Genomic DNA, 25,230 nt, shown 5'->3' with positions numbered 1-25,230 from the left:
TCTTAAGCCAAAAATCAGGCCATGGATGTTTCAACCTGAGGCCTAAGTACCCCCAACACAGAGAAAACACCCTCCAAACACTCTGCCTGACAGCAGGGCTGAGCCACATCTGCAGAGCAGTTGGCCCACTGAGATAAGCACCAGAGAAAAGCCCACAAGGAATCTAGTAATTCACTCTTCAGAGCACTTTGAACATCATATGGTAGATAAGGTACAGAGCCACATGTGGAATGGAGGATATAAGCATTGAGAGGTTTTCAGGCTACAAAAAGACCACCATCCCATCACACGTCCAGCTCCACACGGGCAAGGATGACTCCATCCCACCGCCGTGGCCATCACTGGATGCCCAACAGAGCAACGGGCTGGTAGAGCAGGAACTGAGCTAACAGCATGTGAACAAGGAACAAGTATTACCCAGGTTATTTCCTAATCTCTCACTTCAAGCATTTCTTAACTTCAGAGCGCTTGGTTGTGCAACCTTTGTGGGTTCTCTGTAACCCATGTGTGTGCACAGCACATTGTACACAAGCACACACACACGCATGCCTGTGGACATACACTGCTTTGTGCTTAGTCTAGTTGCACACATTTCACATAATTTACAGCCTTACCATACTGCACAGGACAGTGTCTTTCTTACAAATGTCTCAGAAGACTCACTCATCTAGAAGAAAAGTCTGCCAGATCGTTTTAAGGACAGCATTTCTGAGCACACCTTTGTCAGAGGAAGGAAAGTGAGACACATCCGTGGGGGAAGTAAGCAGGCAAGCATTTGCTGCCAGCTCCACCAATTGAGCCATGCAGATAGCAAGGACAGCAAAGACCATCCGTTCTTTGAAGCCAAACAAGCAGACTGACAAGCCCCATAGGAGCGACCGAACCACCACAGGAGACCAAGGCAAGCACGTGTCCTACAGCAAGTTCAGGGCCACAACTGGCATTAGACCACAAGACCAGTAAACTGCCACTATTGTCATGGTGGAGAACCAGCATGCCACCAGCAAGGCTGAAGAAGGACTTCATCTCCCTCTCCAAGTATCAAGGGAATCAATGAACTCAGTCTCGTGATATTGAGTCTTGCAATATTTGGGCAAAGGAGGAAGTGTACCGGGGGGGGGAGGGAATCACATAGCCACAAAAATTTCATCTCGTCCTACATCTTCACATGAATCCTCTGGCAGAAAAAAGGGAGAGCCATAAATACCTTGATGCAGCCCTCTACTTATAAACATAATGCTATTCCCACTATGGCATACCATTTCAAATCAATTCATATTAAGTCCATTGCTGACAGAACTTTTGTTTTCAGATGTTCAGAGTTACTTAAACCAAGGGTGAACACTACTGCAGATGGTCACAATTCCAAAATACATCATATTTGTGCACAGATTATTTTCAGTCTTTGGTTACTTTAGTCTAGGTTGAGCAAGACCCTGCCATCTGATTTCACTTCATTTTAAAGACAAAAAGCTGGAATATGAACTTAATACTGAAATTTCCAGCTGTTATACCACTGGCGAGATTCTATTTTGGGATGGGAACCTAAACCACAAACTACCAGGGAATTCGATTATATCTCAACTGGGGAGCCCAGCACATTCAAAAATGTAACACAACCCAAACTTAAAATAAGCCAAAATTACTACTCTGGACAAAGTGCAAGGTGTTGATTCTAACCTGTGAAATACTTGATACGATTCTGTTTCTCAGAGCTGTTCCCTGAAACAATCATACTAAGGTTGTTATAATATGAAAAACTCTAAGTCAGAAGTGTCTATAATGCTTAAATCTCCTAGGCATCATCAAGAAGCACGTGTTATTTCCTAAGTGTTTACCCTGTACGTGCTTTTCTCAAGTGCACATCTCCCATGCTGTCTCTGACACTCCTTTCTTTCACATACATATAGGGATGCAATGGATATTTTCACTTAAAGATTTCCAGGTATGCAATTCATCTTCTTGGAGGATCTTACTACTCATATTGTCTTGTAGCTTCTATTTTTACAGTCTAACATTACATCATCTACCATAATTTACAGTGACAAAAGGACACTGCAGTTGAAAGTCATTACCCCGAAGAGAGAGCATTGTCTGGCTTCATTTAATCTGTGTCATCTACCATAAAGCTAAAGCAATGAATGCACACAAAAATCATTACACAAAATAATTTATCAGGAGGCCATAATGGGATGGGTAACCAGCAAAGAGAAACACTACAGCGGTTACACAAACCCTGGACCTGAAACGGCGAGGCACCTGCAGAGCAGGAACGGGTGCCAGAGCAACAACCTCCAAACCAACCTCCTCTTTTGGGTTTATATCTTTTATAGCATCTTCTGTCAGCTGCACTAAAGCTGCCAACCTCATAGGTGGTGATGTGTGATGTATTGGGGGGTATGTGGATGATGGCAATTCAACACATGTTGAGCAAAAAAGGCTAGTAAAAAAATGAAAACAGAGAGCAGAGTAGGGGTGGGGAGAACCCCAAACACTCGAATCCAGGACAAAACCTCATACAGGCCAGTAACACAGAATACATGGGCAAAAGATGGCTAGGGTACCTGCGGATTAAGCATCCCACGTGCCTCAGTGCATCTCTGCATTTCAGCTTCCACTTTTGCTGCTGCTAGAGACAGTTGTACAGTGGGTGGGCACAAACTAAAAGCACCAAGCTTTACTGGGTAAGGAAAGGGAGACCCTGCATGGGAGTAGACAGAATCCCACCTTAAGACACTGCTGTCCCAGCAGCTGGCCACAGAAGGCCATAGCCTTCCATATGCTCCCCTCCAAGAGTCTTCGTCCTCCTCTATTTGCTCCACTGGAATAAACACCAGAGATGCTTCTTTGCACACTGTATCCTAATCCACTGCCAAGAGACAGAGCAATATACTTCCAGAGCTGAACAACAGCCCTATGAACTTCAGCCAGAGACATTACACCAGCATGATGGAAGATGCTACTTACACCCCCGGGGACTGACTGCATCACCCCCACAGTAAAAGCAGCACATGCCACAGAGAGGAAAGCAACAGGGCTTCAGACCACACTTTGACCCCTAGGAAAACATGAGATGGAGAGCACTACTCCCTGTGCAGAGCTGCAAGTCAGCAAGCCTGTTACAACAGCCAAGCACCAGGATTCCAGTTAAGAGAAGTATGCAGATAAAATGCTTTCTCCACAGAGCTGACCTAGTTCTCTTATCAGTGCAACAGAGCTAACAAGGAAGTATCAATCTGTTCAGAGCTGCTACCCCAATTTGCTGAATTCTTCTGCTCTCTTAAAGGTTACAGGCAAGCTTCTTCCAGACCACATTCCTAAGACATTGAAAGATTTAAAAAAAAAAAAAAAAATAGTTTTGGGCGAAAGCTTAGTACTAGCTAAGGATGGTTGTTACAAATGGAGAAAGAGCTCTTCCCCACCATAGCTTCATTAATTTCTCACCAAATCACCACACCACATCCCACCTTTCCCAACTAACCAGCTAAGGCACAAGCACTTTTTTCTAACATGACAGAGTGCTAAAAGCAGAAGACAACTGTATTTTCTCCTACAACTTGAACCAATGAAATGTGCCCAAATGAAATAAATGGCAAACATCTTTTCGATGTGTGTGACAGAGGAGCTCACTGGTAGCCACTAGACCTGAAACTCAATTCCTGATACAGGACGCAGTCTGCTCTCTTCAGTGATGAACTTAAGCTAGAAGCCAAGCAGAGAGCAGGACCCAGGTGCTGGGAGCATAAAGCACAGAAAGAATAACACGTGCAGGATTTGCCATTCTGTGGAAGTCAAGAAGAGGTGCAGACATGAAGGTAATTTGATTAACACAGTATTTTCTAAGGTAAGCACGTTTCCTGTTAAACTCCAGTGGCTTTAAGACATTATTGGAAACATTAACTGTAAGTAAGGAGAAGCAGTGTAATTGGATCATTCCTTTAAAAAAATGACAAGAAGATTTATCAAAAGGAGAAGTCTCCAAAGGACTTGATAAACTGTTTTCTATTCCTCCTCAATTACAACATGCCGTGGTATCCACAGGAAGAAACTATAAATGTTACAGATGTTTTAAGAAGATAAATAGTCTTGTAGATGAAAGGTGGCAGGTCCCAGTTCTTCAGCAGCACTGTAGCACTACAGCTTGAGAGCCACCATCAGGAAACCAAGACCTGCAGAAAGCCCTCTGCTATAAACACAAAGTTAGCTGGGACACAGATTCCTCGCAACTCAGAAATAAAGCAGGAACAACAGATCAGCACAACTGAGGCTCACAAATAGACCAGCCAAGTGTGAGTCAGACTGACCAAGCGAGGATGCAGCATTCTCCAGATGGCCCTGCCTGACCACAACCGCTCCGCTGGTCTGCTGGATGGAGCACAACACCCAGACCTGCCGGGAGCCCCCTGAGAAGATAGCGCTGCCTCGGGGGTGTGATCAGAGAGGAGCAGGATGGCCAAGTGCAACGGCAGTGCCTCTTGGACCAGCACTGCAGCCTACACCACTGCCATGGTGTCTGAAGTTTGTTTCCAGCCCTGTAATAGGAAATGTGATGGGCCAGAGACCTGGACAGTGTCACGGTTAGATTGGAGTTATAGCACAGACCAGCGTGGTCCATCACACTGCCATTCTGAATGGAGACACTTTACTCCAAACAGTAGTGGGCTCGGTTAGCATACCTTAAGAAACACTTTATCCAAATGCTAGCTAAATGAGAGCCCAATTTAGCAACTTTCCCTTCTCAAGCTACTCAGTAACACCCATTCAACAGGTGAGGCACTCACATTGAACTTTTGATGTTCTCGAAATAAACCCAGAATGGTTAATTGCCAAAGACAATATCCTCAGCACAGAGGAACGCAGAAGGTTCAGACTGGACAACACAAATGGATTTCAGATTTTAATGCTGTACAAATAAGCTGCAAAATGAATCTCAATTCTCGCAGTTGGAACTGGTGTGTATTTCTCCAGATTTCCATTTGCTGTCCTGCCAGCTCTTCTGGCCAAGCAGCCTATAATTCAAAGAGTACCATTGTCATTCTGTCCCGTTTCCCTAACATGCAATTTGAAATCAGGGCTGGGGGAGGGAGGAAGAGACTGGAGGAGGCTAAAACTCAAATCCAGATAGTTCAATCTGCTAACTTGATTTTAAATCCCTATCTTGTGGTACCAATTACAGCCCCTCAAACATCTGTTTTAGCAAAGGGTTCCAAGTTCAAACACATTTCCTCCATCCTACAGATGTTCTTTGTCGCCGATCCGTTTCAGACCAAGGCTGCTGTTCTGTGCTGCAGCAGAGCCCCGGCTGCTACGCACTGCAGCTGAGCGGGCAGCAACCTGGGCAAGCTGGTTTCAAACCACGAGTGCAACACGAGCACCTTTCTCACCTCTCTAGGCAGGCAAGAAAAAAAAAAAAATGAACTTAGGAAAGTGTATTTAGTTTAGTAAGCAACTTTAATAAACACTCCTGCTATACCACGAAGAAAGATTTCTGATGCAAGGAGAAACACCTTCCTACACCCACAGGCTCCCTATGCCAAGGGCAAAAGGTGCACCCACCATCCCTGACACCCCCAGCGCTCCCACGGCAGCTCTCTGCCTACCTGACGGGGAGAATCACACCCTGATACACACTGGGTGAAGGCTGATTTCTTAGGGAAGGGACCTGCAGCTGGCTGCTCTCAGCTGGGGAACTTGTTTTCAGTAAAGGGCATGAGGAATTACAGCCTGTGTTTGATGACCTTTAAGCTTTACTTACCTGTCGGCTTGACAGTCATGTCACTGCACGTGCAACCCACACACTTCCAGCCCTTTGAGAGTCCCTGTGGCATTTACAGCAGCTCTGGAGGAGACCAGCCAAAACAACCGGCAGTATTCCGCTGAGATAAGCCCCAGCTGGTTTTTATGGGATCTTTCATAAGTGCTTAAGAATTCCCCTAGTAGACCAGAAGATCAATGTGGCAAGCACTGCTTGTAAAGAACAAAAAGATAACCTTTACCCCCAAAGAAACATCAGGGAGCAAAGTGAAGTGTACGGAGATAACACACGTGCATCCAAAGCACGGGGAAACAGGAGGCCAAACAAGGGTAGCCCACCTTTAACCAACAGCACCTTAAAACACCACACACAACTTTAAGAGATCGATCCAGAAAGCAGCAGTAGCCAGGAAAAATATGCTGGAAGGCACAATGACACCCAGCTAGAAGTGTTTTGTGCCTACACTTCAGGCTGTCCTAAAGCAGAAGTATATATTGCTGAAGTACGTCTGGCAACTTGAATTTGTCTAAGCTGGCTCAGGATATTTTCCTGCCTTGCAAACCGATCTCGGCAGATCCAAAAATGAAAATAAACCTTAAAAAAATTCACTGAAAACTCCAGAAAATTTAACCCACCTCCTGCTCTGAACAAGACAGCTTTGTGCCTATTTACTCCAACCTCCAACATACAGTATAATTAATAGAAGTACTGCAGTAAAAAATTAACAGTTGAAAAGCTAAGTGCAAGAATGGCCTTTTTTACACACACATCCCACCATGTGTGCTGGTGCAAATATAAACCATCAGTAAAACAACAAGTACACTTAGTAGTATACGCTACAAGTATTCCCAGCCTAGTACCTGCAAGACCCTGAGCAAAATGCTTAACCTCACATTTCCAATTTGGAAACAAGGAGATCAATCTGTTTCACACGGGTAACTGCAAGAAAACTAACACTGACTGGCTACTGTATGATGAAAAATGCCAAGCGAATGCCAAATATACACCCCAAGTCCATCAGTGTTCAAGAGTCCAGCACAAACTAACACACCATGAAGTTTTTAAGTGTTTAAAGGGGGAGAAAGAAAAAAAAAAAAAGGCAATTTCATAAGGTAACACTGGCACTGAGCTGAGGGCCTCACCATCAAGCCTTTTCTGATGACTATCTTCCATATCAAGTGATCATCCGCCCAGCACTGCCAGTTTGCCCAGCTCCCAAGGGACAGAGTGCTTACTACGGCTTGAATTTGTTATTGCCTGCTAATCCCTGGTGGTGCTAATTATACCCATTATCAGTTTGTCTGATTGTGCCTGACGCATGTCCAATATCCAAATCTGCAACACTGTAGGATGTCACGTCCCTATCAGATTTGCACAGGAACAGGTTGCTTCAAAATGTGGTGTTTCAATACAGCAGGTTTATACATTTATGTGAGATAAACAATGGATTTTCAAGGACTCCAGAACAGTCTCTATGGCAACTATATGCAGAACTAGGGGGATGGAGGGGGAAGGGAGGGGGAGTTCCCACATTTCTAAATACTCCCACCAGAGTGATTTGAAGTCCATTTTCCAGGGACTGCTTATACCAGGAACCACAGGTGAAACGTACTGGCTAGGTGCACAGACGGATGCAAACAAGGTATAGTTTTAGGCACACCATCCCCATCTAGTTTTATGAAATCCTGCTCAGGCATATTTGATAAGACTGCAGAAATGGTTGCCTTAATATTCAGATAAGAAGAACTGTACATGGATCACATATATGCTTGTACATACATAGATTACATACAAAGATGCTACGGCCGACCAAGATTTGGAGAGCCATGGGAAACCATGATCCTTCCTATAGGATCGCAGTTTAACTTGGCCTTAGGCACAGCTCAGCAACACTCCAGACGAAAGCTGCGAGCTCATCTCAGCGCACCTAACTGCATCAGGCTGAATCTTAATCACTTTAGGTCAGATCCCACCACTGTTTTAATTTTACCTCCACTGCTTTTTCAAATTAAATTATTAAAAGGGAAAAAAAGGAAAACCTAATTATGATGGATTGAGAGGCCCAGCTCAGTGTCAGAGGCACTATAACCAATCCCACCACATCCAGCTTCTCCCACCGAGAGCCAGACTTCAGAAGTCATTACATGCTCATAGCAAAAAGCATATTATGTATCATTTATTGTTATCATCAACAAAATTGGGGTAAGACAAATCAGATAACGTTGAAGTAGCAAAGTGATAACGTTGAAGAAATGCTACTGTCCTTTCTCCAATGCGGGTGATTCTACCTTGGTATCTAACTCATTAACAAAGAAGAAAAGCGAAGAGGAAAAATGGCCAAAGAGCTCACGTTTTACTTTGTCACCTCTAAACCAAGGGGACCTCTTCTATCAACAAGCACCATGAGAGTGCCAGCAGGCTGGAAGCCTTTGAAAGAACAACATGGGACATGGGTTGGGGTGGGTTTTTTTTCCCCTTAGGAGGTGGTAGCAGATACCATTTTCATTATTTCTGTGTCAAGTTCCTTGATAGCTCCTGACCTACAGAGCCAGACTTTAAAGCTTTTATGGTACTCCATCACACCATTTCAAGAGCACTTTGTGACTCGTTACAAAGATGTCTGCTGTAAAGAGATGGCATCTGTCTTACTGGCATGAAGAACTGCATGGGAGGGGTGTAAAGTAAAACCATCTATCCACCCAAGAGTCACCTTCTACTTTAGAGCAACGTCGTTACCTCCACATCCAGCCATTAATTCTATCAGATTTATATTCACTACACAAACCCATACAGGGACAGATACAACTAATTGTTGGTATATTCCATTAGGAACCTCTCCAGACAGTTTCCTCCTCTGAGGACCACCAGCACCGGACTGTGCATCAGAGAGCTCTCCAGTGCAAAGGCAGACCTGCTGGTGGGACCTCGGCTCGGCACTGCTACGCCGAGAAGCTGAGTAATTCTAGTGTCACCCTGGTATTTTATGTGCCTAACACTGTCATCTAAAAACACATACAAAATCATGTACTGAACAACTGTAACCTCAGAAAGAAACAAATAATCCATTTTTAGTATTGTTACTCACATGAGGAGAAATAGAACAAAGCAATCCTATTGGCAAATAAAAAGGAAAGGCCCAGTAACCGATTCCCAACTACACCGGTATATTCAATGCATCTGGAATAAGCAACTTTCACTGCTAGCTTCCCTGAGTCACTTCAGCTAACCTAAACCTTTTCGCCCTAGTTGTGACTTGGTGTTTGCCCCAGCAATGCCACCACCACCAGCATTTGTGCATCTTGGGACAAAAAGATATCAGTTCACATCCTGTCAGCCTAAAGCCACCAACGATCTGACTTTTCGCATGTAGCTATATAACCACAGTGACTGTAAACTGAAGCTGTAAGCAGTTTCTCATCAGACTAATTTCAGAGTTAACAACCCAAATACAAGCAGACCAAAAATATTAGGTGGGGAGACTACAGGGAAAGAGCTAGAAGAGAGCACAGACTTTTAATTCTTGTTCATATGCCCTGTAAATGCTTAAACTGGGGCACTTCAAATCCTCAGTGAGTTTCTGTTCCAACACATCCTTTGAGAAGGACTGAGATTGTCACAGAAGCCTCAGTAAAACAAACTCAAAAATAAACAAACCCATACTTTAAAAGTCAAGTGAAAATGTGCCTGTGAGTTGCCTAAAAGGACATTCCTAGCCCTGGGAGTGGTGCGCTGATGACCTCACCAAGCTGCACACTCAGGCCAGGAAGTGTTTTGCTCATGTCTTCAAAATAGGAAGCTGGCATCCAAGTCATACTCCTCGGAACCGATAATCAAATGAAAACCAATAACATAAATTCTCTTATGATCAGAATGCAATGTTGTGTATTAATGAGCCATTTTATGAAGCCGTCATTAAAGTCTAATATTAAACTTGAACCTGATGCATGGAGCAGTTACTGAGGGCAGGTCTCTCAGCGTCCTTTGCTGTATCACTCAGGAAAGCTGATATTTTACCCTTCTGTGCATTCCTTCTCATTGCCATTAAACTGAATCTCTGCCTTTTGCTTGGAGTGAATCCCAGAAGTGACAGATGCAATAAGCATGAAGATTTAACTTGAAAAAATCCAATGATGTTTGAAAAGGCAGCTCACTAGAAGATAGAGTAATGCCAACAGAGAACATAAAGAGATACACACAAATGCTGATTAAAGCAATCTGTATAAAAGGCTACAAGTGACCATTGAAAAATTACTATTATGAAGTGCTATATTAAAACAAACACAAAGCAAATGCTCCCTGACATGTACCCGAGTGTGTCAGGTCTTACTATGGCTACCAAAAATACTGAAAACATATATACACAAAATAAACATGCACTGACTTTATCACAACAGTATTTGATCTTCTACCTTTGTGTACACATTCTTTAGCGAACACAAATATTAGCTGCAATAAAACCTCTTGGTGAGTGCATAGCCATCTGTTTTTCCCCTTGAGCAGAAAAGATGATTCAATGCTTGTTATTCAAATGAAAATCGAATGTATGCTCTCCTGCCTCACGCACAAGATAACCACTGTTTTCTCCAGCCATCGCACATTCAGCACATGTGAACAGGCTTCTTACAGGACGGACTGTGCCAGTTCACACCATTTTCCCACACACCCAGCAGGCACAGAGCTTCTCTCCTGCCTGTGCTTAGAGAGGCACACCATGAGAGGGTAGTGTCAGGTAATTTGGATACAGCCCAGCCTAAAATTAAACCCAAATCGGTATCAGCAAACTGAAAAAGCCAGCCACTGCCTAATATATTCAAAATGTCACTCTTTCATTTTGCCAACATCCTCGGTCTTGCTTATACTAATCCACACGCACATCTGCGTGAATAGGCTGAACAGACGTGCTCAAACACACACGTACAGGCCTGAAACTACAGCTATTAAAAAACCCCACAACACTAATGGATATCCCTTATCTTTAACAATAAAACTGCATCAATCAGTTTTACTTTTGTTTCCAGTCAGCTTTCAGTCCCTTTTTTTATTTTTTTTCTTTTAGACCTGTCTCCTGTGCGGTCACAGCATCACATTGTCTAGACCGGGGTACTACAGCTGAACGTTCGTGCGGTTGCACGTCGGACACCTTTCCACGTCCTGTGAGCGGAGAGGCTGCCAATGTCACAAAGCACAGATAAGAACTAACCTTTACATTCTGCCCTTTGACATATCGCTATTAAAACAACGTGGTTTTCTGCGTAGAAAAACAAACACCAGGAGCGTGTCGTACAGCCCAGGACTTTACACATCTCCTGACACAGCCTCGGAAGAGCCATTAATAACGGCGTGACACATACCCGGCTAAGACTGGTGTAAAGAAAAAACAAACCCCAAAACTAAACCCTCCAGTCATCTTTTGTCCTCTGAAGCCTCACAGGGTGGCAGCGGGGACGCGGCGCTCCGGGGGCGACACGCACACCCGCCGCTGCCGGCGAGCTGCTGCATCGCCGTGGGGGGGGAACAAAAAAAGGAAAAAAAAAACCCTCCTGAACAAAAGAAAAGCGCCGTCCTCTCCGTGGCGAAGCGGCCGGGGCTGGCAGCGGGCACCAGGTGTGCGGCGGGCAGGGGCGGCCCGGGCGGCGGCGGCGGGAGAGCCCGGCCCCGGCGGCGGGGCGGTCCGCCTCGGGCAAGCCCTGCCGGCAACCTGCGAGCCCCGGGCGGCCGCCGGAACCCGCGGCGACCCCGAGCCGCTCCGCTACCTAATAAGGAGGAGAGCGGGGGAGAAGCCCCGGGCTGAGCGCGGCGCCCAACCTCCGGCGTGGGGAGGGCGCTTTCCCCCGCAGGCCCGGGCGCTGACAGCGGCCACCGCCTCAGGAAGGGCTCGGCGGCATCGGCCGGCCCCGCGCAGGAAAAGCCCGCCCGGACCCCCGCCCGCCCTGCCCGGCCCCGCCGCCGCCCTCCCGCGGGCACCGGCCGCCTCCCCGCGGCGGGCCGCCGGCCGCCCTCCCTCCCTCCCGCCCCGCCAGCTGCCACCGGCCGCCCACGCGGGGCGCCGTCCCGCTGACCTCCCCGCTCCCCACTTCCCCGCCCTCACGGCCCCGCAGCCGCGCACCGCGATCCCGAGCCGCCTCCTCGCGTCCGCTCCTCAGCCCCGGCGGAACCGCCTCCACCTCCTGCCACTGCCGCCGCCGCCGCCGCCCGACTGACCGCCGCGGGGCGGGGGCGGGCAGCGCCGCGCGAGGCCCCGCCCACCGCCCGCCGCGGGCCACGCCCCCTCGACACGGGCACCGCCTGCAGCCGCGAGTTCCCGGCCCGCCTCGCTCGGCAGAGGCGGCGAGGTGAGTGGCGGCCCTCCTAGCCAATGGCGGCGGTCGTGGTCGCGCGCTCTCGCTACCCAGTGCGGGCGGGGCGGCCCCTCACCCGCCCCTCAGCGGGGTCGGGGCGAGACTCTGCTCGAGGGGTCCTCGCGCCCCTTCACCGCCCCGGCGGGCACCCGGCAGCCCGGCTCCCCTCAGGCGCTTAGCCCCTTGCCCAGCCGGTGGCCCCCACTGCTCCCCAGCCTGCCTCAGGCCTCTCCCCTCACAGGCCCGGCTGCGGCTGCCTGCCGGGGTGGCACTGGCGGTCCTCTGCTTTAGATACCCAGGGTGCCAGCGAGGGGGGACGCGCTGCCAAAAGGACGGGGAGGGTTTGGGGCACTATGGCAACAAAGCCAAAAACCGCGAGCGCTGACGCGATGAGTGAAGCACGACCCCGCGGATGCGGCTCCCCGTGAGCCCCCGGCCAAGCTGGGCGCAGCCGGAGCCGGCTGTCGAGAAACGCGACGCCGAAGAGAGCCGGCGGTGCTGGGAGAAAAACCACCGCGCCGCCTCGTTTTGTCATGCCGACTTGCTGGGGCCTGTCGCTGCTCTGGAAAACGGCACTTCCAGCAAGGCGGGGACAAAAGGAGAGCTTAAGCCCCTGCTAAAAATCACACTTGAATGCGAAACCCAGGCCAGTGGCTTGAAACGGAAGATTCCCCCCGTGGTGCTAGAAGTAAAGCCACTTCTGGGGATGCTGGCTTATACGGTTGTGAAGGGGGTTTTTTATATCTGCTGTTCGACGAAAGAGGCTGACTGTTATCAACACAGCACGCAGTGGGAAGGCGAGTACCCGTGTGGCAAACACCCCGAGGCACGCAGGGTGATGCCGCTCTCAAAGCCTCCGTGTTTCTGTTCCACCGGGGAACTTGAGGAGCGGCTGAATGGTGCTAGATCAGGGCCCGTGCTGCACACTGTTTACCATACATGGCCAAAACCAAAAGCTAGTCTAGCTTCCTTATACACTTTGGCCAATATCTGCGAATTCGTTTGCATGTGGTTAGGTGCTTAAGGGGCCTAATTTTTCAGGGGAGCAACGCACCTGTAATTCCCCTTATAATCCTCAGAATTTGGAGAAATATGTGTGAAAGAACCCTCCTCCTCCCCCATGAAACTGTGATGGGACTGTGAGCTACCCCCTATTAGGTGGTAGCTGGGTGTTAAAACATGCAGAAAGCCTCTCAGATACATTTGTCACGGTCTTGCTGGTCTGACTGATTACAGCTGATAGAAACATCAGATGCCACAGTAGCTACAAATTAAACAAACAAATGTTACCCAACATTTGGCACTAGTTTAACCACTGATTCAATAAGCAGGAAAGTCTCTTACGTACTGAGCAACACCTTGATAAAAAAATTATGCACCCAAAGATTAGAGTTGCAAGCCTGCATCCCTGCCACACACTGCCCGCAGCAGCAATTACCGTGAAATTAATACCTTCCTTCTGAAAGCCAGCCCAGCACACTTGTTCTCCACCCTCCTCCCTCAAACAAACTCTTTAAAGCTAAAAAAGAAGAAAACAAAAGCAGTTTGGCAGCCTTGGAGCAAACTTGCAGGTAATCTGTAGTTTAGTGGGTTTAGATTGTGATTCATATTTTCCACGTAGGTACGTGACTTGCTGAAGGTCACACAATGAGTCAGTGATAGAGCTGAGTGTCTTGACTGCCAGTCCCACGGCCATTAAATTATTAGGAGTCTCGAACCTGTGCATGTGGCTTAAAACTTTATAAAAAACTGTTGATACAAGCATATCAATATGTACTTAAATATGTGTACATATGTATAGCTCCTTCTAGCTCAAAACTGTGGGGAAGCTTGAAATGATATTTTAATCACATACCAGGTGATGCTTTACCCTGGACTGACAAACAACAGCGAAGGCAGCAGTACCCAGCACTACCCAACAGCTTGGAAGAGAAACCAAGGAAGGTTTTTGGCATCCATCTAAAAAAGAGTGATGCACAAGGAACACAAAGTGAAATTTGTCCTGAGAAACCTGATCGAAACCTAATCCTTTCTAACTGTCACCTGAACGGTTGGTTCCTGGTTCACGTTGTCGCTGCAGCAATGGATACTCCTGCAGCACAGCTTGCTGGAGGTGTTGTTGGAAGGGTCACTGCGAGTGGACTCAGAAGGAAATGATACCTCTTGAATTTTCGCTAGCACTTCCTTAAACGTTTGGATGGAAGTGCTCCAAAGATCACTCAGATCCTGACCTGGACTAATGAGCCATTTAGACCGCAACAGCTCACCGTACAAGGCGATGAAGGAATGATATGAATTTCAGGCTGAAGTCTTCAACAACAGGAGGAAGTGCTAAGGTTTTACACGTGCTTTTTGGTTCCACTGTAAGCAGTAATCTGCATCCCTTCAGCTGAATAAAATCATTCTAACAAACAGTACTTAAGTTATAGCCAGAGTGATGTAAGCCTAATAGCTTGTCAAAATATGTCACAAATTCTAATTTTTGGAAATAAAAATATCCTGTTACCAAATTCTTGCAGCTACAAGGAACCATGCAACAAAGTTTGTCCTTCTATTTAATCAGTACCAACACGCCTGATTATTAAATTTTGCAGAAAAGAATCAGAATTTATTAAAAAATGCATGTCTAGTTTTATCCATCCCACATATTTTACGCTCTAATACATCGATGCACGATTGCAGTCTATCTCACAGCCTTTATACGGAAACAGCACCGTGTCTACAGACTCCACCTCTGAAACTTATGTCAGCAGCTAAATTTAGCTTGCTTGCAAATATGCATCAATTCCACCGCTGCAATAAATCACACTGGTTTATTCCTGTGATGATCTTGACACGCCTTATAAGTAACGCAGCCAGTGTGCCCCACAGCCGTCATTGCCAGTGCCGTGTTATTACTTAGAAAAGGTAAAGAAAGACACAAACACCTGAGGCACCTCTTTCTGCGAGAAACTTTGATGGCTTCTTTGGCCTTCAGCTGATACTAAGCAATTTGGCTTGGAGTCTGTGAGCAATCTGAGATGGATGACAACCCTGTCGTTCAGAACCAGTGATGTCACTTGAGGGATAAGTTTGTCTCAAACATTGCAATTTGCTTAAATCCTCATTGCTAATTGTATTCTGAATGAAGGAAAACGGCTTATGGGTTTAGAGAGATCAGCAAGTAAAAGCCCTGTTATTTTGCAGCTTAACACAAAATATGCTGGACATGACATATTAGTTCCGGTGTTTCGGACCTTGGGTTTGCAGCTATCCAAGTTATACAATTTATGAAGAACTATTTATTTATGTCTTGAAGCCTTTTGATTTATTATTATATTTAAATGACTTTACAGGAAGAACCACCTGAAAGTTGCTTATTTTTATATCTCTTCTTCTATGGCCCTCGTGATTTAGATGTGTGAGGCCAGATTCAGCAACGTTGGGAAGAGCTGCTCCTGTTGAAATTGGTGATGCAATCTTATGTTTCACATAATATTACTGGAATGCAGTGGGGTTTTTTATGCAGGGAAATCTGAACTGATTGCAATGAAATAGAAGTACCCAAACCATTTTCTGTGCGTGGCCATAGCATTAGATTTACTCTTTCTGCCTTGTTTTCTCAATGTCCATCAGGCACATATCGAGTGGCAAGGGGAGCTTTATTAAACTGCTTACAAGCCTGGCTTTTAAGGGACATTTCAATGATCATCAATGTTGAGCAGCTGCCAAGACAAAATTGTACGAGCAGGCACCCCGTAACGGCTCTTGATTATGGCTAGTCAATTCTGTCTCTTGGACCGGATTACGTGTTCTTCCTAGGGAAGCGTTGCCCTGTGCTGAGCTGTTCCCCAGATCCAGCAAAGTGTCTGGAGAGAGAGAGCGCAAAATCCGTTTGGTTTGGCCTTATTCAATCCGTGGCCAGAAAGGGGAGCTGTAGAATTATGGAATGAAGATAAGGAGAGCAATATGTTCAATCAGATTTTTTAAATAACAGCCAGGAAGGGAGAAGCATATGAGAGTGTATCAGAGCATGTGGCCAAGGAGGAAGGAGGAATATGTGAATTAAAGCAGCGGGTGAGGAGTCAGCAGCCCCTTAGTTTTATTCCCAGATCCACCCCTCCTTTCTGTGTGAAATCGATCGAGTCCCTGCGCTACTTCCCAACCCAGTAAACTGGGGTCAGGTCGCAAGCCCCCTGCCCAGACAGTGGTGAGAACCCGCTGTGGTGAGGGTGCACTTGCACTGGCGCTGTTTGTGTGCTGCCTGGCATGGATGGAAGATGCTGGAGACTGATAAGTGATAATAAGTGAACATTAGGTCAGGATGTGTATTAATAATTTATGCTATTGTTATTAATGATTTAAAATACATTTCATAAAGCACATTTATTACTACATATACGCACTCTTATGCATGTTGTATGCAGCAATACACGTCACACACATCCCTACCAACTCGTCTATGGGAAGGGCATAGAAATATGTGCTGCCCACGGTTTTTACAATGAAAGGAAATCTCTAAATTAATTTTCAGCTAGTCTATTTCCTCATGTATTTTTCTTCTCCATAATGTACAGGACTATGAAATATATTTTTCTTTCTTTTTTCTCATTTTGGCAATAAAGGGGAGGTGGTCCCAATGGTCCCAATACCTAACTAAAATGTTGGGACGGCAAATAAAAATTAAGCAGTTAGTTGCAACAGATGGGATTTTCTTTGTTGCTATCTCCACTACACCAGATGATTAACTAGGAAGAGAGAGACAAAAAAGCAGAACAACAAAAAAAAAAAGCTATATTTTATTTACAACATGAATATCCTGGGACTGACACTTCCTATCATTCTGAATAGCAGGGAAAAAAGCAGCCAGGCACCATGTAATGAGCAGGGGCTTTGAGCAGTGAGCAGTAACGTGGGGCTTGGCACCGTGATTCCTGTAGCACTCCATATTACACTTATCACATGTCCTAGTCTTGTCCTCATTATTCAACCAGTTTTGAATCCTTTTGCCATCTTGTTCTGTTTCTCTCCCTGCTGTCTAGGATCAAGTTGGACCAAAGGTGCTGGAAAAATCAGATGTATAAGAAAGGAGTCATATAATGGTAAAAATAAGTGAGATGTTCGCGTTCAGTTAGGCAGTACGAGATTTGGGAAGATACACGTTCAGAAACAGATTTAAAAACCAGACTATGTCTACAGATGTAGCAAAATGAGAAGCTATTCCTACTCCTCTTTACTGCAATGTTTCACAGTACAGCACTGAAATAGATTGTCTTGACCCTCCCTCCCTATTTCTTCTGAAGAACAAGTAGGTAAACATCTGTCAGGAGTGATTTAGCTGTCGCCAGTATTGCCTTAGGGATGGAGCATGATTTCTTGTAGTCCCTTCTAACCCCCTTCCTCTGTAAGATCACTTATTGCATCAACCTGCTGCTTTTATTCCCCGCAAAGGATGCATGCCTCATTGCTGATGAAAACATCCCTCCGTCTGCTCTGGCTGATGAAAACACGCCGTATCAGCTGTACCATTTAATCAGACAAATCTCCCACTCGAGGAGGAATGGAGAGGCTGTGTAGATCCAAACACCCCGATAATACCAGTACTAGCACCGCTTCATGCACAGAGCCTAAGTCTGTCAGGTGGCAGATAGTTTGCAGTGACAAATAGTTCACAGCCCTGTTTCTTTACATTATGAGAATGATAATATGTCTTCAGATGCTTCCTGAGAGGATAGGATCTGTTTTTCATTGCTGTAGGCCTTTTGTTTTCACTGATACACACACAAACTCTGGCAGTGTTTATATTCTGACTTGGTTTCGCGACTTCTGTGAATGAGAGTATTTGACAGTACAATGTACTAAGCACCGTGGGATAATCACACCTATTTTTTAAATAAACATGCTATTCAATTCAAAGCTAGCATAGATTTCCCATGCCTTAAAACATTTATTTTCCCTTATAAGGAAATCCACAATTGCAGATGGTCAATAAAGAGAAGATGTAAGTTAGCCAGCATGGGTCTGATATGTCCTTACAGGATCCAAACTCTCAGACAAATGCGCATTTCTGATTTCTCCCTATTTGCACATAACTGCTGTTTTACCAGTAAAATGTCAACAAAGTTCCTTTATCCATAGTTTTTCAGTGAAAGGGTTTTCAGGTTGATGTCATTCTCCTGAAAGCCTTATTCAGTTAAGTCACAGTGCAGGAGAAAAAGAACCTATGGAAAATAACACCTCCTTTCTATGCCACAAGTAAAATAAAACTATATTGGCTCACCCAATGCCTAGAGACAGAGGCAAATAAGCACACATGACAGTGAGAGAAAGTATCATATGGGAGCTTCTGCACTATATCTGTTCATGAAAAGCAGTATGGGAGTACTGGATATTATACTTATTTATATACAGGAGAGTCTTAAAAATCCCTTTCTCACAAAACAGTTTCACTGCAAGAAGTACTTTTACCGGGCTGCTCGTAGACTTGAATCAATGCCTGATTTTTGGCCTGCCTCGTTACGACCATAGATCGCTAAATGTGCCCCAAGAGCATCCCTTCTGTTGCTCGGCTGGGATGAGGCAGGTATTTTCTGAAAAGCCTCACGACCACCGTGTCCCCACCTCCCCTCCCCACCCAACCCTCAGCTGCAGCTGCTCGGGATCCACCCTGGCCCCACGGCACCGCGGGGCAGAGCGGGGGGCTGCCAGCCTGCCGGTGGCAGAGCCACCGTCGCGACTCACCTTTCCTGGCAGCGCTGGGCGGTGGCGTCGCTGCCTTCGCCTCTGCAGGCTTGGGCTTTTCGAAGGTTCTCTTTGCGTCGGCAACTTTAAGCACTTTCTCATCCTCCTGACTCTTCCTCCCCTTCCGCTCCGGCTCCTCTGAGCCCCCTCCTCCTGCAGTCCTGCCTCCAGTTAGCTGTTCTGTGCCTGCAGCTGCCCCCTGCTCCTTGGCAGGCTTCGCTGCATCGCTGCGGGGCTCCAGCAGCGCCTCCGTCATTGCCACAGTCTTGCTCATACTCAAAGCCAGGCTCTCTTTGCTGTGGGACCGGACAGGAGGGGCCGGTGGGGTTTTCTTCTGGCTGTATGACTGGAGTATCCCTGCATCTGCTTCACCTCCGAGCTGTTCCCTGCTCTCAAGAAACTGGCTACTGCTCTGTCTCAAAAGCTTTTCAGTGTCTTTAGCCACCGAAGCATAATTTGCAACTGCAGAGACCATTCTCTTGAGGCTGTTCACTACCTGCTGGTCTGGCTCGGGCTTCCTGGCCGGATCCTCCTCGCTGGTCTGGCCGTTCTGGCAAAGGTCTGGAGGGCCGTCAGGCCGGGGGGGGAAGCTCACCGCCTGCCTGAAGCTTTCAGCTGCCTTGCTGCTTTCTCTGGGGACGTAGGAAACAGATGATGTTGCCTCCTGTTTGCTTTGCAAAATGTAATCCATAAGCATGGCGTTTCGCTCAAAGCTGTCTGACCTGATGGGGACAGTCGGCTTGTTGCCCTCCGAGGGAGAGTTCAGGGTCAGTTTATTCACTTGCCTGTTCTCTGCACTGCTTTCTGAGTCTGAACGGCTTATCTGCCTCCTCAGGACTCCTTGGAAAGTGTTGAGCCTGTTTAGGCTCGGACTTGCCACCTTCCCATCCCCTGGGTAGCCCTCCTGAATCACAGGTACCTTGTGCTCTGTTGCTTCCCATTCCTCCTCAGGTTCTGCTTCTGCCTCTTCGATCAGGCGCCTGTACTCACTCTCCTCCAACCTGTACACCACCGGCTTCACCGTCCTGCTTGTGCCCGCTTGCCTGTGCCCAACCTCCATTTCATACACCTTCGGAGGGGCTTCTCCCTCCTCCCCTCTCCTGCACCCTTTCAACATGGGGTCGTCTTCCGAGCACGTGTCCCCTGCCAGTCCCCGCTGCCCTCTCTGCCCGCTGCGCCTCATCTCTGACTTCTTGGCAGGGGCTTGCGTGTCGCTCCCCGGGCCAGGAAGGTCCCCGCTCTCCAGCGTGTGCCCCAGGCCCTCCTGGCCAAGTTGCGGCAGAGTATAATCCTTGCCCATCCCTGAGGAGGCTCCCCGGGAGGTAGTGCAGTCTCTCCCCCTCGCTTTACTTGTGTCATCCTGTAAATATCCATAGTACTGCCAGGTGGAGGCTTCCATGGCTGGGAGCTCAGTCACTGTAAATCCTGGACCAAATGCTTTAAAACTGGCCAGCCAAGATTTCTTCCCACCTTGGGTCTCAGCAGACTTTCAGCACCGCCTTCTCCTTCCTCTGCTACTGGGAGAGACGGAGGCAGCTTGGAAGCCTCCGTGCCTGGGTCATGTGAATTGGCGTTTTTTAGCCTCATGGCCAGCAGAGATGAAAATGCAAGTTGGCATGATGGAGCCCATCCTCTGCGGCAGGGCAGGAGGCTCTCTCCTAACCCAACAGCTGTCAGAGTTGATGCTATGCTGGTTCCTACCCAAATATACCCCACATAACTGTAAAAGCACCCCCCAGCTTCTAATCTCCTGGTCTGTAGCACTTTACAGGCAGGACTTGCTGCCCATCGGCATCTTTCTTCAGGGACTTTCCTCTTTTCCCCAACCTGTTGCAGCAGTAACTCCCTATGGTCCCGTGCAGGAATCCTCCCTGGCTTCCCTCCGATATCGCTGCTTCCAGAGTGATTTACTGCCAGGTGATCTGCTGCAGCTCGTCTGGGCAAGATCACCTCCGTCAGCTCCTCCGTGGGTTTCACGGAGAGCTTGGAAACCCGCATCCGTGTCCCTGGCACTCTTCCCTGCCTCCCTGCCCTGCGCCCGACGGACGCAGTGTCTCCCCCAGCGCTCCTTCCTTGGAAGCAGCGCACAGCCTTGGTCTGCGTCCCAGTGTTTCAGGGAGAGATACTGCCTGCACAGAGCACGCAGGGCAGAGATGGATCGGCTGGAATGATCTGTGGGAATATGTTATTTCTAAGGGAATTGCTGTGACATAAAAAAGACTACTCGAGATAAACAGAGAAGCCCCACAGCAGCCTCAGAAACAAGTTTCCCTTAGGAGACTCCAAAACATAACTTATCAAAAATCCCTACTAAGACTCTGGGCATTTGTCTAAACAAGCCTCTGAGCAGAAAGTTCCTCCCTTCAGATATTCCTTCTGACGAACGGGCTCCTGTAAACTCTCTGGAAGGAGGGGGAGCAGCAGGGCTGGAGGGATCTAATCCGTTTATACACAGCTGGGATGCCTGGCATTGCAGCGAGCCACGGCGGCCGCCACGGCTCCCACCCCAGCAGCTCTTGCCCAGTGCTTTGCCTTTTATGGTGCACGAGGTGCCGGCTGCCTGATCCCAACCCGGGAAGGCATCCTGAGGAGGGATGCAGGAAAACACCTAGATGGTTCCTAAAGAGACGCAGGCAGTGGCGCAGCCTGTGCCAGCACCTCCGCGGTGCCGGGGCTGTGAGCCGGGAGCTGCTTCCCAGCAGGGGCTGAGTTACCCCAATGTCAGCTTGAAGAGTTTGCAAACTGCCCCCAGCGACCTGCTCATGGCCCCTGGCTAAAGGCATCCTGCTGACACTCAGTGGGGCTGGAAAATCCTGCCGGGGCCACATCCAGAGCCCCCAGGGACCGCGGCAGCCCTCTGAGCACAGCTGACGCACCCACACAGGCTCTGTGGGTTACACCGGGACCACAGTCTGCCATGATGCCACCACCTCATCCCCTGCTCTGTGAGCTGGCTCAGGAGCGAGCGCTGGCCACCACCACGGGGAAGGAGCGAGGGACGATGGTTATCCCAGCCCTCATCAGCCCGGGAGCCAGCCAGGCCCCCTTGCAGGGACAGTTTTTTATCAATGCATGTTGAAGAGCTGCTCTGCAGCAAGACAAAACACCATTTGTTACAACTGGAAGTTTTAAATCCCTGCTGAGGCTTCCCAAAACAAACACAACCACTTCCCAGCAGGACCGGGGCTGGTGGCCGGGCTCCCGAGCTGTGCCAGGAGCAGGCGAGGCTCCCTGCTGACGCCAGCAGTGGCAGGACCTCGCAGCACCGATCCCACCAGGTAGTAAAATGCTGCAGCAAGATTTGCTGACAGTTGCGTAAGTGACAAATTTTAAAGCCAAGTCACTTCTTCACAGGATAAACTTGCCAGAGTCAGGCATGGTTGACGTTGGCACAATGACTTGATCAATAATTCAGGGTTCTTCCACTTGAGCCAATCCCCTGACCCCCCCCATGCCAAAGTCAAACATGTTTTGGGTTTCTCACAAACCATCATGGTTTAGAGACACCATGTTGGGTTTTTTTGGCTTGCCCTCGCTGTGTGGGGATTGTAGAGCCCCGGGCTGGTGTGGAAGCTGCCCAGCTGGGTCCTTGGACTTGGGTTTGCCCTGCCCTGCTCTGTAGCATTTTGCACCGCTTTCCTGCAAGCTGCTTATTAAACACTTGGGAAATTCTGACACAGGAGCAACGTGGTTTCTGCTCCTGAACTCTCTGCATAAAAGGAAATGGCAGTTGCAGCAACATCGCCCCTGCCCCATCCTTCAAACCAGAGAGGAAGAGACTTTTAGGGAATATGCAACGCCCAGGGCAAGGGCTGAAGCTGGAGCAAACCCAACCAGCTCATCAGCTGCTCCCCAGCCGAGCAGCTCCCCTGGCTGAAGCAGCAGAGCTGCTGCTATCAATACAAAATGCATGCATGTGTACGCATGCACAGAGAGGACCTGCCACTGCAGGTGCTCCAAACAGCAACACGTTTGCACTGGCTGGACGGAGAGGAAGCCCCTCCGGCAGCGTGGCTCAGCGTGCGCCTGCTGCAGCCCCGCATCCCCTGCCCCTCCATCCATTGCAGGAACCAGCTCATCTCACATCGGCAGTGCCAACTCTCAACTTCTGTTTGGAAAAATATTTACATTTCTACCTCTTCAGAGGCCGTCACGGCTGTCCAGCCACAACCCAGTGTAAATAGAGCAGCAGCATCCTAGGGCCGCAGGCAGCTGGAGACCCACGGCTGGAGCAGCAGCTTCTCCTCTTTGCTGCAGTAGGCTGCTGGTGTCGAAGCGCAGCAGTGGCCCTTTGTGTCCTTCCTGTTGCCTCTGTGCATTACTTTGTTCACTAAAAACAGCCTCACTCACTTGCCAAACCTTAGCTTTTCCTCCAATAACACCATTACAACATCTGCTCACTACCCCTGCTGTCACCCAACCCCAGTGTGAAACTGGGAAATGCTGGTAGGGAACCATCCTCCTCCCGTCACAGGGTCCTTGAGGAGATCTGCTCCTTTGCGATTACTGCTTGGTACCCCTTTTGGACTCCTCCAGCAGGCAGGTGAGGCGAGGGGCCTGGCCAGACCTCACATCCTCCCACCGCCCCAGGTCCCAGCCGGGAGTGCACCCAGTGCCAGGCTGCTCCCGCCATGATATGCCCACGGATGCTTCATACTCAGGCATCTCCTTTCACCACCAAGGCTATAAATAAACCCTGCGACAGTCGCCAGAGAGAACTTGTGTTGCTCCAGATGTTGCCTAGCTTTGCTATAGCAACATCACAACAGGATGTAACATTCGGCCATAACAAGAACCCCTCCATAAAGAACCAACTTTCAATCATAACAAGAACAAAAAAAGACACAGAAACTCACCAGCAATCACAGGGCACCCTCCGACCATTTCACAGTCCTGTCTTGTGGCGCCTCTGTAACACATAACCTCTTATTGCAACTCTTGAGATGCAAACCTGCAAACAGCTACGGTGGGAAGATCTCCATCTTTGGGAAGCTGAGATGAGCAGGGAGCATCGTCTTGTGAATCAGCCATGAGAAGTGTGAATTAAATGAGCTAACAGCAAATATCTGACCCCAAAATGGCATTGGCTAAGGGACAGACCCTCTCCCAAGGACCTTGAAAGCACACTACAGTGAGAAAGCTGTTGCCTCCCCAAACCGGAGCTCTGGCATGCGGGAGCCTCTGGGGCTCCCGGCTCAGCACTAGCTCTGCTGTGGCTCAGCACTGGAGAGAGTTAACCCCAGGGCATAAAAGCTGTACATACACACACACACTCGCTCCCACTGTTTTCTTTTGCATGTCATCATGTAAGCATGTCTGGGCAACTCTCAGAGGGCCTTGACACAAAGCCAAGCACTCCGTGCCGGGGCAACTCAGCCCAGGGTCTCTGTCCTTGATCAGGGGAGTTTCTGACCCTGGTTCCAGCTCTGGATGCTGCAGCTCCCACAGCAGGTACCTGCCCGCGCAGCACCAGGCCAGCTCAGCACCCTGCTCCTGCATCTGGGGGAAGAGCCACATTCTCACGGGAGATGCTCTCAGGTGCAAGAAGACCAAAACCCTCACAAACCCACTCAAGAGCGCCCAGGGCTCGGTCCTCCATCATTTGCAGATTATTTTTCCAGCTGATGAAGTGCATGAGTCCCGGCTAAGCTGTGAGTGCAGTACAGAAATGTGCAGGTGACATGAAGTGGCATCAGCCAGCATGTGCCACGTGTGGCTCCAGGGTGACTCAGCTGCAAGGTGAAAGGAAGATGTTCCCTAGCCCCTTGTGCTCACACAGCGTATTGCTGCACCCTCATCACGCCATAATCAAACCCCACCTCTGCTAAGGCTGCAGTAGGACTTAGTCACGTAATTCACCCCAGTGAGTTTGTGGCCTGAGCTCTGTGCGTGAGGAGTTGACAAATCATGAAGTTAGCAGCAAGTGCTGGTTCCTGCCCAGGTCTGGCAGGCTGGACCTGGTGGGAGGGTTGCAGCTCCTCAGGGCAGCGGGGCCGAGTGCCGGGCAGGGAGGGCAGGCAGTAAATCTTGCTTTGATGCGCTCAGCTGATGGGTGACAGACAGCTGCCAACTCCGAGCCAAATTAACCCCCAAAAAACCTAAAAAGCAAATATTTCTGGTGGGGGTTAACGACTCTTAGAGGCAATTAGCAAGTGTGCCAAAGCTGGAGAGCATCTCCAGCCTGTGCTTTGCTGTGCTGCCAAGGTAAACACTGACATGTTCCTCCCTGAAGAAGCTTTTAGAGTGAGAACAATCCCAGGCAGTAACAAGACTCCACACAGGCACACGAGGCAGATGCTCGCTGTTTGCCTTTAAAGGCAAAATTTGGTGAATGCCCAGGAAGGGCTGGTCCCACCTCGGGTGGATCACGGGGCAGCAGCAGAATCCACTCAGGGCAGAAGAGCCACAACCCAGGAT

The 25,230-nt window shown here is 48.5% G+C and overlaps 1 protein-coding gene and 1 long non-coding RNA gene across 3 annotated transcripts in view; one reads left to right on the top strand and one right to left on the bottom strand.

Moving 5' to 3' along the window:
• The window catches only part of CORO1C (coronin 1C), a 55,556-nt gene extending 35,230 nt beyond the window's left edge, over positions 1-20,326 (bottom strand). Inside the window, exon 1 of one of the 2 annotated variants that reach the window (XM_075110849.1) lies at positions 18,814-20,326. In XM_075110849.1, the coding sequence (XP_074966950.1) occupies positions 18,814-20,212 (1,399 nt within the window). In that variant the 5' untranslated portion in view covers positions 20,213-20,326. Of the gene's footprint in view, positions 1-11,861; positions 11,949-18,813 lie in introns of those variants that run through there. The other variant, XM_075110851.1, reaches the window with a different exon arrangement.
• LOC142065073 (uncharacterized) lies at positions 12,023-14,510 on the top strand. The gene is made up of 2 exons (XR_012663276.1): positions 12,023-12,087; positions 13,952-14,510. It is a non-coding gene; the product is annotated as an uncharacterized LOC142065073 (long non-coding RNA).
• Positions 20,327-25,230: the final 4,904 nt, after the last annotated feature.

Source organism: Phalacrocorax aristotelis, chromosome 15 (assembly GCF_949628215.1).
Source record: "Phalacrocorax aristotelis chromosome 15, bGulAri2.1, whole genome shotgun sequence".
Taxonomy (NCBI): Eukaryota; Metazoa; Chordata; class Aves; order Suliformes; family Phalacrocoracidae; genus Phalacrocorax; species Phalacrocorax aristotelis.
The sequence above is the reverse complement of the archived record's forward strand: the minus strand, read 5'-3'. Positions and strand labels throughout refer to the sequence as shown.